This window comes from Peromyscus californicus, unplaced genomic scaffold (assembly GCF_007827085.1).
Source record: "Peromyscus californicus insignis strain IS unplaced genomic scaffold, ASM782708v3 Scaffold_5__1_contigs__length_169319896, whole genome shotgun sequence".
In the NCBI taxonomy this organism is placed as follows: Eukaryota; Metazoa; Chordata; class Mammalia; order Rodentia; family Cricetidae; genus Peromyscus; species Peromyscus californicus.
In genome coordinates, this window is record NW_026294573.1 from 68,909,386 (window position 1) to 68,927,601 (window position 18,216).

The 18,216-nt window shown below is 42.1% G+C and overlaps 1 protein-coding gene across 10 annotated transcripts in view; it reads left to right on the forward strand.

Annotated features, from left to right (window-relative positions):
- The window catches only part of Nfib (nuclear factor I B), a 418,189-nt gene that overhangs the window by 316,853 nt on the left and 83,120 nt on the right, over positions 1 to 18,216 (forward strand). For all 10 annotated transcript variants that reach the window (XM_052718299.1, XM_052718300.1, XM_052718304.1 and 7 more), the window contains exon 3: positions 7,218 to 7,271. In XM_052718299.1, coding sequence (XP_052574259.1) covers positions 7,218 to 7,271 — 54 coding nt within the window. The remainder of the gene's footprint in view (positions 1 to 7,217; positions 7,272 to 18,216) is intronic.

Here is an 18,216-nt window from a genome sequence, read left to right on the forward strand (position 1 = left end):
TTCTCAGTCCCTAGAAGTCTCCTGGCATTCTTTAACTGACAATGAACTAGCTTTTTTATTTTTCACCTGCCTAAGGCAAAGGACTCGGACAAAGGGACCTCTATCATGCGATGACTAATTTTAGTTCTAGCAGGAGGCTATCTGTAGGTCGACAGGTTAAAGTTTGGGTTTCATTTGCTCTTCTGATATCCCTCAATATAAAAGCTATATTGTTATAGAATCATATAATTTTAGAGCCGGAAGAGTGCCTATAATTTATCTTACTCAGTCCCTTATTTGTGCCCAAATGACCATAAATTGAAGTTGTCCTTCTCAAATTCAGTCCCTGCCTTCTTCCTTTTCATTCTTTTCAATTTTTTTAAAAAATATTTATTTATTTGTATTTTATGTATATGAGTGTTTGCCCGCATGGATATCCATGGGTCTCAATGTGCATCCCAGGCTGGCCTGGACCTTGTTCTGTAGTGCAGGCAGGTTGTATGTCTTATCTCCATCTAGAGTAGAGGTTTACCAACACATGACACCACACCCAAGGACAATTCATTTGCCGGCGCTCAAGTCTGGGGATAAAATGAAGTCCTGGAAGATTGCTTGGAATAGAAGGCCTTTAGAGGCTGCAGGTCCAGACATTCCTTCACCCCCTTCTTGCTTCTGGACCCCAACTGAACTACTCTTCCCTGTGTTGGTGAGAACCAATAATCGATTCCTGATGAAAGTGTTCATGTGACCCTCCTTTCTGCCCCTATAGCCAAATGTCCAATCCAGAAGTAGGGAAACCCTACCTTAGCCCGGACCTGTGTTGTGGGAATGGCTCCTCTGTTCCCCTTCCCTCCTCCTTGGGTGATCCTCTGCATGGAGTGGCATGCTGTGCATCTCTGTACTTCATGTAGCAGCTGTTCTCTGTGCATTGGATTTAACTAAGCATTGCAGGTGTTTGTCCAAACCTTGAGATGGAAGGTAATAAATCGGTCAGACATCGATGAGACACCCCCAAAAGATGATTGATCATGAGGCGGTCAGAATGAAGAAAGGAGGACCTGATAGGCCAAGCCTCACCCAGCAAATGTAGGTGGGCATGAGCTAAGGTACACAGCCAGGCATTGGCAGAGGTCAAACCAAGCTGCCTTGATGCATATTAAAACCTTTGGAACTCTTTTGTGGCTATGTGGAATGCAAAGGTTTTAGCTTAATCAGTTTTGAGTTTTATAAAGATCACTTGGAAGCAGAGTAACTCATGTACTACATGTATGTTGGCTGATCAGTCTATTCTTATTACACTGTTCCAAGAATCACCTCCATCTGATGATTTTTATGATGTGACTTTGGTCCCCTTCCCTAAGAAGAATCAAGTGTTTTTTAAAATTAATTAATTTATTTTATATCCTGACTGCAGTTTCCCCTCCTTCCTCTTCACCTAGTCCCTTTCTCCCCTCCCCTCTACCCTCCATCCACTTTCTCTGCTGTTTCTGTTCAGAAAAGGGCAGGCCTCCCATGAATATCAACAAAACATGACGTATCAAGTTGCAGTAAGTCTAAGTACCTCCCCTTGTGTTAAGGCTGGGCAATGCAGCCCAGTATGAGGAGTAGGGTCCCAAAAGCCACAAACAAGTCAAAGATCGCCCCTAGTCCTGCTGTTAGGAGCCCCACAAGTAGACCAGGCCACACAGCTGGCACATATATGCAGAGGGCCTAGCTCGGTCCCATGCAGGCTCCCTGGTTGTTGGTTCAGACTCTGTGAGCCCTGATGAGCCCAGGTTAGTTGATTCTATGGGTTTTCTTGTGATGTCCTGTCCCTCTGGCTCTTATACTTCTTCGTCCCTCTCTTCAGCTGGACTCCCCAGGCTTGGCCTGATGTTTGGCTGTGGGTCTCTACATCTGTTTCCATCAGTTGCTGTATGAAGACTCTGATGACAACCGGGCTAGGCACCAATCTGGGGTTCAGGATGCTGGCCTGGCCTCTGGTGGAATGGGAGGCTTCCGCCAGAGGTGTAGGCTGGGATATGGAGGTGGTTTCTCTTTGATGTATTAACTTTTTAGTTGAAATTAATGTTGAAACAAATATGTACAAATGTAAAAGTTTTACATATTTGTGGGGGTGTACCATGACGATGTTACCACATGTATGCATTTTGTAACATTTAAATCAGTTTTGACATGTCTTTCCTAGTTTGCATTTCTTTACGGTGAAAACATTCACAGTTCTTCCTTCCTGCTTTTCAAGTGGTCTGTCACCATCGCTCTAGGAGCCCTGCCTTTTCCTTCTGTAACTGTGACCTGATGTTCCCCATCTGCCTTTCCCATTCCTCCATCTCCAAGCTTTCAATCTGTGCATTCCTAGCACATTGGGTCACTTCTGAGCCTCAAGAAAAAAATATAATAGATATTATTTTAAACAAACAAAGAAACACATAATATCTAGGGTCAGCAAGATAGCTCAGTGGATAAAAGTACCTGGGGACCTAAGTTCAGTCCCCAGAACGCATGTAAAAGGTGGAAGGGGAACACCTGACTCTACGAGAGATAGCCTCTCACCTCCACACGTGTGCCGTGTCATTTGAGCTCACGTGCACACACTAAATAAATGGATGCAAAAATGAATATGAATATTTATAGGTCATTATAAACTGAATAAAAGTATGCAAAGCCTTACTGTGTGCCAAACACTGTGAGCTTCTGATACGAAGGCACTCTAGGATTCTGACTGATTGTCATTTAATCGCTATGCTCCTCAACAACTCAGTTTTGATCTGCCCACCTCAGAGAGTAGCAGTTAGTCATGCCAGAAGGTTACTACTTGGTGATAGCCATTTCACAGGCCATTATTTACTATCACCCCCCCACACACACACACATCAAATATATATATTTGACAAACTTTTATTGAACTTTCACCAGATTACCTTAAAAAACAGTTTTGTTATTTAGTGGGGGGGAATGGACAGTAAATTTGACTTAGCACCACCTTCCTTTAGCACACCCTGAAGGGAATAAAACTCAGCTGATAGTAACAATATATTTCAATAGGTATCAAAAACATGCTTTTGTTTTGATTTTTCTGAATTCTGAAAATGACTTGGGATGTGCTGATAAATGACAGGGAGGAGGGAAGTTGGGGAAGGTCAGGTCAGGTTCCCAGAAACATTTAATCTGCTGTAGGATCACTTGGCTTTGTGCGAACCCAAGGTTGCATCACACAGTAAGAAGCAAGGCGTCTGAACAGGGTGCACACAGGCAGGCACTGTGCACAAGCCCTTTAGTGCAGTGTTCTCGGGTCCTCTGTCAGAGCGGATCAGCTCTTTAGGTGAAGTCAGGTTAGAAGAGCAAGACTAGACAGGCTGCCTTCCAGAGAGGGGTAAAAACACTAGGGCATGGCTCTGTAGGTCATGCCGGGGTGTGAGTCCTTAACCCAAGGGACAGGAGTGGCCATGGTGACAGTCACAATGTAGAGAGCTCATCATTCAGTGTCCTTCTTCCCAAAAGAATAACTAATATGTGTAGATTTATACTTGTGAGTAGAGAGGGCTGGCTGGGTTGGACACACTTGTAATCTCAGCCACCAGGGAGGCAGAGGCAGAAGGGTTCTTGAAGCTGCAGTGTGAGATCCATTGTGAACAGGCCTGGAGATTTCAGAAGGAAGCAATACAAAGTCAAGTTTGCCTTTTAAAGTAATGCAACTCAATTATGTTGAGTCAAGCTAGAAGAAAAAGAAATGTAAACAATACAGATTCAGATAAAGGACTAGAAAGCAAGGATGGGGAGAAGGCGGGAAGACTGTTGGGTACCTTCCAGGTCCACCTGCTTTCTTCTTTGTAGTGTCAGAATTTTCCTGGACTCAAAACATAGTGTGCTGGGCAGCTCCTAACCCTGTTCCTGCCAGCCTCCTCCCTTAAAGGCTTCAGCCTCCAGGAAGGCGATTGCATCAGCTGCTTGTATCTCCATCTTGAGCATGCTATCTCTGGAGAGCTCGGGATAGGGCTGTGGCACCTTGGCAGGGGCCTGGGACTGAGATATTGACATGTGTGCTCTGGGGCTGGGTGCACAGACCCAGCATAGCTATTCCTAGGTACTGCACCACTGTGGACAGAGTTTTGATTCTTCCTTTTCTCTCTTCCTTCCCGAGAGTTAGCCCATTAAAAATCGTAAGCATTTTAATGTGCCTATGTTGTTAATAATATCTCTTGTGAATTGATGGTGTAAAGATGTACTAGAGCCAGGACTCTGTGCTTGCTGTGTGCTTGGTATGATTCAGTCTTTGTGGAGATTCCAAAGTAGACCATATTATTGCAGTTTTCGTGTCTAAGGTGCAAGATTCTAACCAATTTTTTTACAGGATCACCCTAGAGAGGGACAGAGTCAGCATTTAGTAGCCCCCCCCCCCCCCCACACACACATACAGCAGAGAAGGGGTTTGAACAGAGTGATGGAAATGGTTAATGAAACCTTTGAGTCTGGAGTAATTTGACCTGGGTGGTGATTTGCGGGGCTTTTAGATGTGGTCTGAAAAATTCCTTCTCTGAAGTCAGCCACAATAACAGTTCATTCTTGGGTTCTCTGCCAACTGTGGCTCCCTGGTTACTTCCTTCTCCAGCAGTTGGAATTAAGTGACTGATCTAAGGTGACATCAGAGGAGATTGCAGTGCTAGAATTCATAGTGTGAGAAGTACATGTGTTGCTTGCCTTTTCTGGGGCCCTCATCTGTGTTTTGGGAACACAGTCACAGTATTTGATATTTTGCTTCATGAGAAGGTACAGGTTTTGTAGTATGAAGGAAAACCTGTTTCTGGGGGTGGGGGCCAGTAAACACCAGTTCATAGATAGCAAATGTTTGACAAAGTTATTTAGCTTTCCCCCAAACTCTTAAGGTGTTCTTAGTGAATGTGTGTTTGTTTTTAAGTGAATAGTTTTTTTTTTCCTTGAAGACATTGGTCTGCAGTTGTTGGGGATGAGAAGAGAATGTAACTTTTAACACACATAAGAAGGGGAGGGGCAGGTTGAGAAAGGCTGCCCCAGGGAGATGTGGGACATTGTCCAAATGAGGGCTGAGCTATGGCAAGTGAGCAGATTCTCAGGGAGAGACACTGCTCTTTATTCTACTGGACACACAAGTTTAGCAGGGGAGGTGAGGGAGGTGATGGTGCCATCTTGCAGTCACTGTAGCCAAACATGATAAGGTTTAGGTTTAAAGTCCCCAGCTCCTGGAGTGGGGCTGCTGTGCCACTTGCCGGCTCATGATTGTGGCAGCGTTCTGCCTTGCTGTTTCTGGATGTGCTTGTCTTAGAGTTTTGTACATGTGAAGTAGCTCCAGGGACAAAGAGAAAGACTGTGGAGGGTCTGGTCCACGAGTCTGACCCTGTAAGTAGGGATCTCAACAGGCTAGACTTCCCTGAAAAGGTGAAGTAAGTGCCAGGCAACCTAAGCACTAGACACCAGAGAAACTCAAAGCAGAAACAGCAGAGGCTGTAACAAAATGAAACAGTTTAACATTTTACTGTAACGGTTATACTCGAGGCTTAAAAGTGGCGGGGGCTGCATTCTCTTTGAAAGGAACAAAGAAAAAGATCCTTCTGTTAAGTTACAGGTCACCCAGCCTTGCCTCAGTTCTAGAAAGCAGTAATGGACGAGGGTCCTGGAGAAGGGTCCTGGCCTCCGGCAGCAGGAGATGTTAGCCAGTGCGGTCAGGTCGTTCTTCCAGTTTCTTTCCCTCCATTTTGGGAAGTCAGGAGCAAGGTGAAGGACACTGTGGGAATCACAAAAACAAGTCTGCTAAGATTTCATGAACTATACTCTAGAGTAAAAGAAAAAAAAAAAAACTCAAGGAAATGGGATGGAGGGATTACGTTCTTCTTCCCTGTTAACCCTGACCTAGTGAGCAGGAGGCAAAGGGCAGACATAAATAACCGAGTTTTCTACAGGAATACACCAATAGGGTGAAGAACAATTGCAGTGTTACTGTCTTACCTGGCAAAACCAAATAACCTTGATAAAAGCAAAAAGCAGTCTGATTTTCTGCTTAATTCAATCCCTTCGGTGCCTCAAGTATAAGGGCAAGGTTTTAAGGAAGAGATTTGTGGGGTTTTGGCAGTTGGAGACACTTCCAGTACCACATTTTGTTGAAATTCACTATTGTGCTCAAAATTGCCTTTCTGTAGGCAAGCAAAGGCGGCTGCTGTGTTTGAGCCATCCATTTCTCGGGCATATACTGCAAGCCTCGTATGTTGACTCCAGGAGCAGCCCCGGGAAGACAAAGAGGGAGACAGGCTACCTGCCCCTTCCTTACTAGTGCAGTGTAGCTGTGGAGACAAAACCCAAGGGCTAGAACCCATAAAAGATTTCAAAGCCGCTTCCCGCTGGTAAGTGTGTGTGAACCCAGAGCAGGTGACGCAAATAAATGCAGAGGGTCCATGGAGGCAGAGGAGTGAGCCAAGCACTGCAGCGTCGATTGGTTAGGACGGGCGTCCTGGCGGGCAGGGCCAGTCCTCTGAGCCCCATTCTGTGGTGTTGGTGAGGAATGGCGTGGACTGGGCTGCTCCAAACGACTGTGGCGGCCTCTTCCTCCTTATCTACGAATCTGTCTGTATCTCGCAGATGGAGATTAAATTGATCCAACAATTTGCTCTCCACAAAGCCATGTTGGTTTTCCACCTAGTAATTTATGCTTTTCCTGGTGTTTGCAAATCGATTGCTATTATGGGATGCAGACAGAACTGGGCCGGGATCCAGTAGGTTGGGGGATTACTGGAGAGGATACGTGAACATTCGTGAGAAAGCCTGGAAGAGAAGGCTCTTGTTTCTGTGTATTTTACTCTCTGACGAAAAGCATGTTTTCAGGTTGTTAAAAGTGTTCTTAATTACATTTAGATTGTGTCTTTTAAGGGACAATATCTGCTTTATTTCAAATTTCTGCTCTCCGGCCTTGATATTTGCCTAACCTTCAAATGGTTTCAGTGGCTTTGCAGCCAGACCTCATAGCAGGAAACCTTTCTTCACCCCGAAGCATTATAGATGAGTAATTGTTCCCTTTGACGAAGAAATATGTATAGGCATCTATCTAGTTTGATGACTAAAATGTTGCTATGAAAAGGCTTGGGAAAGTATGCTTTATTTAAACACTTCACCTCATTGTTGTACCTTAAAAATTTTTTTTAAGCCCTTCTTAGTATTGTGAAATTCTTTCAAAACAAATTAAAAAGAAAACATATTCTGTGATTTCTTTTCAGATTCTGGACAATCAGGAAGTCCAAGCCACAATGATCCTGCCAAGAATCCTCCAGGTAAATATGTGTCCCCGGACGTGTGCACCCTGACACCGGTGGAGAACAAAGGAGCCCTGTATAGATCAACACCCATAATTGGTCAGCTGCCTGTTCTGTTCTGGCAGGCCGCAGGCTCGGGACAAGATGTGATTGTGTGTAGGCCTCTGCCCTGGGAGCAAGCTTCTTCCTATGGCAGCCCTCAGTGTTCACCTGAGCACAGAGGTTTTCATCTTCGTGGGTGTCTTTAAAAGCTGATTCAAACACATGTTTAGTTGTATGTCTTTAAGGCATTTGAAAACCTAAAAACCTTTTAATCATATTATTAGTGGACAAAACCAAAAACAAAACCCCAAAACAAAACAGAAAACCTGGTAACAATTTCTCTACTCTTATAGTTTACGCATTCTGTTTTAAGAATGGTACTGGTGAGTAGTTATGTTTTATAAAGGGGCTTTTGCAGGGCTTTTAATTCACCATCTTCAGTTGAAGGTGTGGATGGCCTTCTTTAGACAGAAATGGATGGTGCCAGACCTGAGAATGGGCATATGCATTTTAGCTGTCCTGGGGGTTTTGTTCTCCACATTCTGAACATACAGCATTTTACTTTTGATTTAGAGCAGTGTTTTCCTTCTCATGAGAAAATAATATGAAATTAACATAATGAAGAATTTAAAATTTCTGTTATTAGAAGAATATTAATTGTATCTGTGATTTTTTTTAAAGAGAATGTTCTAAAAATATTCTTACCAAAAACAAAAGCAAAACACAATAAACCCCAAAGAGCCACACTTGCCCTGTGTCTCTCTAAAAAATGTCATCTGCCATTTTACTGAAACAGACCACACAGTGTAAAACGTCAGAATCTGAGGTCGTTCCCATTTTCAGTTGCTTCATATGCCTGGCTTATGAAACATTGCTGTACCTTAAAAATCCCCAGATCACAAAAGGAGACTAATTCAATCCTAAAATTGTTTTAGAGACATGTAGCAATCAATATCCCAGGAAAAATACAAAATCAAAATGAAATAAATTTTTTAAACATATCCATGTTTTTCATAGGAAAATTATTTTTCTACATATGTATTAAGTGATTCTGTACAGACTATTCTCCTTAAAATTATATTGTTTGGCAAAATATTATATACTCTGCGATGAAAACACTAATCCAATGCACATTATATACTCCAAAGGTAAAAGTATTCATTCAATACATATTCTATACGCCAATGATGAAAAGTCCTAATTCAGGACAACTTAAAATTGATACTGAATTGATTTTTCTTGATAAATTTGCTAGTGCTGCAATCTGAGAGCAGAGCATAAAATATTTAAATTAAAATATAAGCTTTTAAAAGCCTCTACACATTTAAAAAAAAAAAAAAAAAAAAAGGAGGAAAACACTTTGAGAAAGGTCTTAAAAGCCAGACTAAACGAAGGCTGGGCTGCTGTTCACTTCTGAAGGGCGACTTGATTGGAATTAATGATGTAGCCATGTGTGAATCGCATTTCTGAGCAAGTACAGAGGCTCACCTGAATGCTGTCTGCTGGAGCTGGGCAGAGCTGGGCAGGTGACCTTTGTGTGCTTATGTTACGGCAGGATTGAGTTTTCAGTATTTGTCAAGAAGGTTGGTTACATTTTTCTTCTGCTACGTACCATGTAGAGTCTCTTAATTTTTTTTTTAAATAAAAAAAAAGCAGACATAAGCCAACTAGAATACACCAGTTCCTCCAAGTTTCAAGTTTCTTTGGGGGAAATGTTTTTTAATAACTGCCAAAAATTAAGATGTTAGTTAATTTAAGATAAAATTGGAATTTTCTTTGACCATTCGGGAACTTCCATCACTTAACATGCTTTTTGTACATCATGATATGGAGCTTATTAAAGAATTTTTTGTTTTATTTTGAGATAGCCTCTCCTTAGGTATTAAAGTTTTTTCATAAAAGCAAAATGTGTCCTACAATATTTTGAAATAAACTAGGCATTGGGAAGATAATATTTTTCAATTTTAAATACAAGAGACCTGTTCTCGTCTTATAGTCAGTTGGCACAAACTGTCTCAGCAACCCAGGCATTGGGAGCTCAGGAGACTTCTCCCAGGACACTATCTTTATCTCTCAGTTCTGGCCTTGGCTGACCTGATTCAGTGTCTCAGGAGCCACAATCCATTTATGGAAAATTCAGACTAGCCTCACAAGTGGGGAGACCGTGCTCCTGAAATCTTCATATAGAGATTCAGTGTCTCAGGAGGCACAGTCCATCTATGGGAAAATTCAGACTAGTGTCACAAGTGGGAGACTGAGCTCCTGCTGGCTTCCATGAGAAGGTCAGCTTCTGCAAAACACCTTTGCAGTGCTGTAGGGTTTCTCCCAAGAGATGTGGAACTCATAGTGATTGCCCTGTCTGCTGCTGTGTGCGTTCACCAACAGCTTGGGAAGAGGTGGCAAAAATCCCAGCCTTTAGAGGCATAGCAGCTCGTGGAATCTGTTCCTAACCATTGACATGGGGTGGTCTCCCACCCAGCACACCCATGTGTCTGTCTGCACACTACCCCACCCTGCTTGGCTGTCTGACACGGGCACTACTTCTTTACGGGTTCTGAATTTCTTTTTTTTAATAATAGGCAGTATTTTTATCTATTTAATTTTTTAAAAGTGAACATGCAGCTAATCGGTTTCCTTATACTGTTTTCACATGTCCTCACACTTTGTTCTTTCTCCCCTCGCCTTCTTCCGTCCCCATCTTGCTAACCCCGATGCCCCTAATACTGGACTCTGGACCTTGACAGATAAAATGGGTCTTTATTTTCAAATTCATGCTTTCATTTGGGATTAGTGTTTCATCACAAGCAAACAAAAACATATCTTTGGAGAAGTGACATTTAGTGTTTGTCATTTGTAAAGTATTGAAATAATTTCTTGGTACTCGTAATTTATAAAATGTATTCAAATAGTCTTTATGGAAGTTCCTCCACCTGCTTGTAACTTCAGGTTTTGTTGTGATTTTTTTTTTAAGTAATGAGTAGTTGAATGTTCTTTTCCCAGCTAAGGTGCTGTGTAATCACAAGGGGCCTGACAGCATGGCCTGGTGGCTTTCATTGAAAGCACCTGACCATCTCCTTATCTTAATGGTGTATCTTCCTCTTGATTGTAACCAAGTCTGAGGTTACATATTTATCCTCACTTGTTTCTAGGAGTCCAAGTGTCTTCTAACCATGTCAGCAGCTCTGGTGGGCTAGAAGTGACAGGGGCTGAGGGACTTGGGCTCAGGTTTGATTGTATTTCCAAACACCTCCACAACTTGAAGGAGATGCATCATTGGATTGTAGTCTTTTGGATTTAGCCTGGATTTGCTGTTATTTCGTATCTATATTCCTTGGGCTGATTTCCCAAACTGAATCCCCTGCTTACTACCAGAATGGGAGGGTATCAAGAGAAAGCAGCAATCTGGAAGTTGAAATTGGCCTCTGCTCCAATTTGGAGTTTAGGAAGGCTGTAGTTTAGTGGGAAGCTCCCTTGGCTGGTGGTAGCACATTAAAGAAATGTTGAATCCCAGAGCAAGTCCTGTAAATTTTCTGGTGGAAATTTTTGAAGTATTTAAAATTTCATTAGCCAGAATTTTCTTGTTTAGAAGGAAGGGGTTTACAGTTTAATTTCCTACTTTCTTTTTTTCAAGAGTGTGTACTTTGGTGTGTGTGTGTTGACATTTGCATGTGGCTTGACATTATATGAACCTTGGAGCTGTATGTTGTGTGACCTTAAGTCAGCCACCTTGAGTTCCTTCTCTGTGGCAAGGACAGAAATGAGTAAATAATTAAATTGCACGAAGAAACTCTGTCAAATACAGCAATGTCTGTTTTCACTTAAGCAATTGTTTCGGTCATACAAATTTCTAGTTGCTCATTCCACAACGTATTTGGTAGATCTCATAATGGAAGTCAACACAGGGGTGCCACAAAACTAATCAAAATCAGTTTGCACTAACTGAGAAGATGGCTCAGCATCTTAATGGTGCTTGGTACCTGCTGGCATCACTGGCGCCCATATTTGCCTAACCTTTCACTTTATGTTTTTAAATCTTAGGTTTGGGAGTATACATAACACTTTTTAATAGTTTTAAAATCACATAATATTTTTCTTTCCTATTTTCATGGACAGACAAACGTTTTTAGGTTCTCACAGTCAAAGAAAAAGGAAACTCCCTTTGATATTTAAAATCATAACCCATTCTTTAAAAGTTCATACCCATTCCTTTTTATAACCTCATTTGATTCTGTCAGTCAAGATTTTTTAATGGGAGAAGATAATATTGTTTAATAACACTGATGAATAATTCTAAACTGTGGTACTAGATAATAGGCAACAAACTAAAAACACGCTTTCTATTCACAAAAAAATGAGTAGGAATGTCCTGAAAAGAATAGTTAACAGTAGTTAAAACATGACATGTAGGTAAAGCTTTTAAGTAATTTAAGAATTAGATCTGTGCCAGTCAAAAATCAAAGGACTTTTTTTCTTAATAAATTAGCTTCAGAAACATTTCTCTTTTTCTTCTTACTCATTTGGAGACATGCTCAGTGAAATCTCTAAATGTTCAAAATTGGGACAGAATTGAGACTAAAGGAGGATCGGATAAGGGAAATGTTTCTTCTCAAATTATTCAGAAAAAACCAGAAGCGTGCCTAGCCCTCATCTACCAATTTTTACAGGTTTCATTCTGGGTACTTACGTGTAACCTACTCATCAAAAGTTGGTCTGGAGAGCAGCTGGAACCAAGCCAGACCTTTACTACTCAGTTGGCCTGATTGCTTGAAATAGTTAATTTGCTAAAAGAAAGATAATTTAGAGCTATCCCATGAGTCCTGAGCCATCTAGGAGAGCTAGGGTTTCTTCATCTACCTGGATTGCCTACTTTATCAGGTACAAATAATATCGATTCCCACTGACTATCAAGTTCAGAAGTAAACATTACATTACATTCTCGACAACGAGGTTCTCGATTTGGTTGAGCTCAAAATGAGGAGTAGAAGCAGCCATTTCCCTTTGGGAGTTTGGGAATATCTATCATTCCACACTGAGTATCATTAACAAATTCAGGAATTTCTAAGCAGGCCATAAGTGAAATTTTCACCTGGTGGTTACTCACTGAGCGTCTACTTTGTGCACGACATTAGGCTAGATGTTGCAGATTTTTGCAAAATATGAATTATATTGAATCTCCACTCTTCCCAAGTTTTGACTATGAGTACATACAATATTTTATATATGCTGGGAATTAAATTTTGCTTAGTGCTTCAATTGAAGTGTTTCAGTTCAAAGTTGTGGACTACTGTTTCTAACTTGCGGGTCATGTGAAGAGTACGAGGAACATAAGGTATGGGATGATATTTTCCGCTGGAATCGAGCTCCGTCTTGTACAATCATCATTAGGTCATGAGGAGACTGAGCAGGTCAGACAACTTCTCAGAAACTCAGCTCTTTCCACACATTTGCAAGGAACAGACAGAACACCTGGATAAATGTAGGTGTTCCATAAAAATGAGTTTAGTTTTCTAGTTTTTTGGATTATACTTTTTCTCCAGCTTGATTGGTCAGGAAACCTTCACATAGGAAGAACTGTTTATATATAATATATTTTTGTATTGTACTTTTTTGGATATAGAAAGCAGAGGAAAGATGCAGGAAAAAAGAAGGGAAGTAGAGAGTAGCCTAGGATAGGTTTTATGATGGAGGCAAAAGGAGCTGATGTTTTCAGGTTCATGGTGGAATAGAATTGGAGTTTTTAGATAGTGAGTCTGTTGCGTGTCTCTTGGCATTAAAAGACAGGTACGTCGACTTAGTTGGGCAGCTCTTAGTACTGTCATGAGAGTAGGCGCAATCTCTCTTTGGGGATTGGGCAACTTTTCCCTGGCAATCCTTTATCTGTTGGACCTTCACATAGGCACTGTACAAATATTTTTTCTGAGTTGCCTCCCCATGGTGTTCCTACCCTCTGAAGCCACCAGTTTTCCCATCCCCATTAAAATGGATCTGTTTATATTCTTTCTAGCCCTCTCATCTCCTTTTTTTCCTGTTGACTCTTACTAAAAACTTATATCTTGTGCTTCAGACAGGCTTTCCCCACCAAAGGCTCCTCCCTCTCTTTTTCCTGACTGTACTGAAGGGCCATCAACTCAGTAAGTGGGCTTCTGTCCCCACTGAGTGAGTCTCTTGAACTCATGACTTTATAGGAGCTAGGCCCAGGTGATTCCTTTCCATTCTGTTCCAGTGTACATATACTTTGTTTTGTTTGCCTTGAGGCAGGTTCTAACTCCGGAGTCTAGATGGCTTTGACGTGGTTGTAGCTATCTTCCTGTATCAGCCGCTGAGTGCTGGGATGGCAGGTGTGGGCCACCATGGAGGTACTGTTGATTTGGTGTACTCCGTTTAAAACCTTGCCCCTTCCTTTTGAAGAAATCCAGGAACTGGTGTTTCCTTAAGATCCTGTAATGACTTCTTTTTCCCCTTGCCTTTAGTCTTCTGGATTTTTAGTACCTCCTATGAGTTTCTAGAGTGCATTTCCTTTCTGTTTGGCCAAAAGTATACCATTGGAGCAGATTCCTCTACTGTTGTCTCAGACCTTTGTTTCCAATGACATGTTGGACTTGCTCCCCTAGATGCCTCATGGGTAACTCAGATGTAACACTTCCAAAATTAAATTCATGTTCTTTTCTATCAGACTTACTTTGTTTGCTTTCCTTTGTAAGTGTCTTAGCACTATCAGAATCTCCCCAGTCACTCTTGGTTGGAGAAGCTTGCGACTTTATTAGGGAGCCCCTCTCACTTATGTACTCTTCTTTGGGGTACAAAGTTCTCAATTCTGTCACCGTGGTTTGAGCTCTGCCTTAGTTATTTTTCTACTACTGTGAAAAGACACCACAACCAAGGTAGCTTATAAAAGAAAGCAATGAATTTGGTGCTCATGGTTCCAAAAGGTTGGAGTCCATGACCTGACGTCATGGTAGGGAGCATGGTCGCAGGCAGTCAGGCTTGGTGCTGAGGCCGAAGCTGAGAGCTTACATCTTCTCCCCAAGCATGAGGCAGAGAGACAGGCGTGGCTCACTGGGAAGACATAGGCTTCTTTTCACACCTCAGAGCTCATCCCTAGTGATCCACCCCCTCCAACAAAGCCACACTCTCCATTTCCTAAACAGTTCCATCAGCTGTCGAGAAAGCATTCAAACATATGAGCCTATGAGGGCCATTCCCATTTAAACCACCACAATCTCTAAACACGATTTCTTCCTTGAAATTTTATAGAATCATTGTAATTGTCTCATCTTTCCTGGGCTTCTTTTCTCCGACCCTGTGTGTGCAGGAATCTGCTTGAAGCGTGAGCGTGGTTTAAAAGCCCAGGATGACTGACTCACTACTTACGAACCCTAGTTCTACAATGTAGTTTTAGAACAGGGGTTCTCAACCTTTGGGGGTTACATGTTGGATATCCTTCATATCAGATATTTACATTATGATTTATAACAGTAGCAAATTTACAATTATGAAGTAGCAATGAAAATAATTTCATGGTTGGGGTCACCACAGCATAAGGAACTGTATTACAGGGTCACAGGATTAGGAAGATGGAGAACCAGTCTTTTACATACTGCTCAATATCCAGTTCCCCGCCCCCCTCTTGCTTTTATCTGCATGCCCTCATCCGCTGAGCTCTGTCCAAGGCCACAACCTCTACAGCCCCACTACAAACAGATGCTCATCCTAGCCATCCAGACTCTTCCAAGCATCTTACCGGATATTCCCAGGCAGGGCCGAATACCTCGGTTTCCATTGCAGTTTTACTCTCCCAGCCTCTGCTTACACATGCTCCCTCTAATAGATAATTTTTCGTGATTTAGTACTACGACCCAGCTTATCTTGCATAAAATAGTTGTCGAAATATTTTTTTCAGCAAAAGTTAGTGGGTAGGTACTTACAGATTGCTGTCAAACTTCTTTACTTTTCTTATAAATCTAGTGTGAAAGCTGAAAGGGTTCGTATGAAGACCTGACTAGTTACTGGCAAATTGTAGGTTTAGCTTGATTTTTTTTCATGAGCCAAAACTTTATTTGGCAGTAAGTTTAATAGAGGACCAGTGCTTTCCCCATTCCATACTGCCCACAACCTGGAGGCTGTACTGTGGGAGGATGGTGGTAGGCAGAGGTGGGCTGATGAAGTGGAGCTTGGGCTAGTGAGACCACAGTTAGCATGAGCAAGCACTGGGGAGAGCATCATCAGATACGCTTAGGGAGGAATGATGTAAGAGGGCACAAGGAAGTGGGCTGGGTCACTTGGGAAGCAGGCTCCCCCATTTTATAACTGCACTTGCCCAGAAGCCCGTCTTTTCCTCACCCCCAAATTATCTCAAGTGTTAATTGCTCACTGTACCGTTCAGGCTGAGACTTGTCACTTGGTCACAATAGAGCTCAAGTAAAGGAGAAAATATGGTCTTTCCACCATACAGTGAGGGAAAGGACAGGTTGGTTCAGGGGTTAGTCTTAGGTCTTCAAGTTGTTTGTTTGAATTTTAGCTCTTTTAAGGTTTTGTAGTGTCTGAAACTAAGCAGCCACGTAACATGATTCCAAATCAAAAAAAGGAACATACTGATGCAGGCACTTAGCTTACACTATACCTAGTTCTAGAAAACTTCCCAGAAGGCTCGACAGAAATAGATTGTAGTGTGTTAAATTTTAAGAGATGTTGCTGTAACATATTTTTCTCTTATTGTTGAATGTGTTGGTTCTCCACAGACAGTTAAATTCCCACACAAAATCATAAGTACCCTGAGGTTAGGCTTTGCCTGGACCTACTCCTCTGGGCACTATTTTAGTGATTGTTCCTTCAGCCAAGTATTTTGTATTCCTTTCACAATGCCTGCCTGTGTCTAAAATCTCCTCTCAATGTAAGTCCCCCCACCCCTGTGTATTTCCAAGCACTACTTTTGCAGTATGCAGCTACAGATTAATAATGCAAATCATTTTCCTCCTCACAGCTGGAATGTGAGGACAGTTCTGTAGTGCAGAGTGGGCTGGCTCTCTAGGCTGGTTGCAGTCCCTGCCATCTGTGGAATGTAGCTTCCTGTACTCACTGGCCTACACAGGGCACTGTGACACCCTGGCCTGGAAAGAGGGAGGAGCCTTGTAATGATGGGACAAGAGACAATTCATTATCACACACGTACCCCTCGCTAATCAAGCTTTAGTTTCTTTCTACCTTATTCTTAAAAAGCACAGTTTAAGGTACCAGGCAGGTCTACCAGAGTCGTTCTTTTTCTTTCTTTTTCCTGTGATACCAAATGAAATAATTTAAAAGAAGGACTTGTGTGTGGCAATTTGATTCTTGCTACCTTTTAACTAACAATGCCAATGAACCTTGAATAATTTAGCAGGTTTTGATTTTCAGAGTTGTTAAGAATTTGGGGGAGGGGGTTTGACATAAGCGAATTTTCAGAGACCAGGTCCTTTCCCATGTTTATGTAATAAAGTAGAAGTAGGGCCAGACTCTTGCTTTCTTGTTGAAATGATTTTGATTATTGGCTCCACTAAATCTATTCCCTCATACTCTCTCTACTTTGACTGTATCATGTTGTCATGATACCTCCTTGGGGGGGGGCACATATCCATGTCCCCTGTAGTACTCAGGAGCAAGAAGACAGCAGACCCGTCTGACTTTTAGGTTTGACCTTTTGATTATTAATAAAATCAAATGCAGGGCCAAGGAGATAGGTCATTGGGTTCAATGCCTGCTGTGTAAGCATGAAGCCATGAGACTGGACCCCTAGCGCCTATGTGAAAACAGAGTGTGCTGGTGTGCACATGCTCCTGTAACCCTAGTCCTGGAGGAGTGGAGACAGGTGGATCCCCAGAGCTCCCTGGCCAGTGAGCCAAGTTCCATGAGAGACCTTGTCTCAAAATGTGTGGTGTAGAGCAATAGAGACAGACACCATAGGCTAACCTTTGACCTCTGACCTCTGTTCCTATGCTCATACTCATGAGCACACACCTGCATGAACATGGGCAGGCAGATTTACACACACACACACACACACACACACACACACACAATGCACCTCTTAATGCCATGATATTTTGTAAATTGCTTCCACTGGTTATTTTGTAGATTGCTTTTTAATGCGGTGGATTTTAGCTTTAAAATTTGGCATCTTGAACTGCTGTCATCTTCTGAACTGAGCTACTTTCTAGTCAGAGCAGTTTTTTTTTTCTAAATAAATAATGGCTCATTTCTGGTGAGATATAATAAAGCATTCTGCTGTTTTAGTCTCATCAGGCCTGGGTGATACCTAGAAGAATGGCCCCCGCCACACACACACACACACACACACACACACACACACTGTGCATTTCTATGGAGAATGGAGAAGTACCTATGAGTGTTTAAGACCAAGCATAGAGAGAGGAAGGCCGAGGAATGAATGAATGGATGGATGATTGAATGCAGAGGCTCTAGACACTGGGGGCATTACTCTTAATTAAAAGAAAGAAGGCAAAGTCTTTTCCAGAGAAGATAATTGGTGCTAAAATTGTAATGCGTGTTTATTAACAACTGTTTTCACTTTAATTAGCTCATCTAAGTCATTATAATAACTTCCTGACCTCAATAGCAGATAGTTTCGCCTTGGGTCTTAACCCTCTGATGTGTATGTTGCAGACCCATATTCCCTCCGTAATTTGTAAAATGCATTATTCCATTTCCTCCTTTTGCTGCCAAGGCCGTGTTCTAGGTTCACCCTAAATCCTTGGCCATGGTAAAAACAGCTCTTCAGGGTTTCCATGTCCCTCATTCATGTTCTTGCACCATGGTTAGTATGTAGCATGTCTGCACCCCCTGACAACCTCCTTGATAGAATTTCTTCAGGATCTCTGCTGTTCAGTTTCACGTTAAGAGTGCTTAGTGGTGCCTCTCCTGACAAACT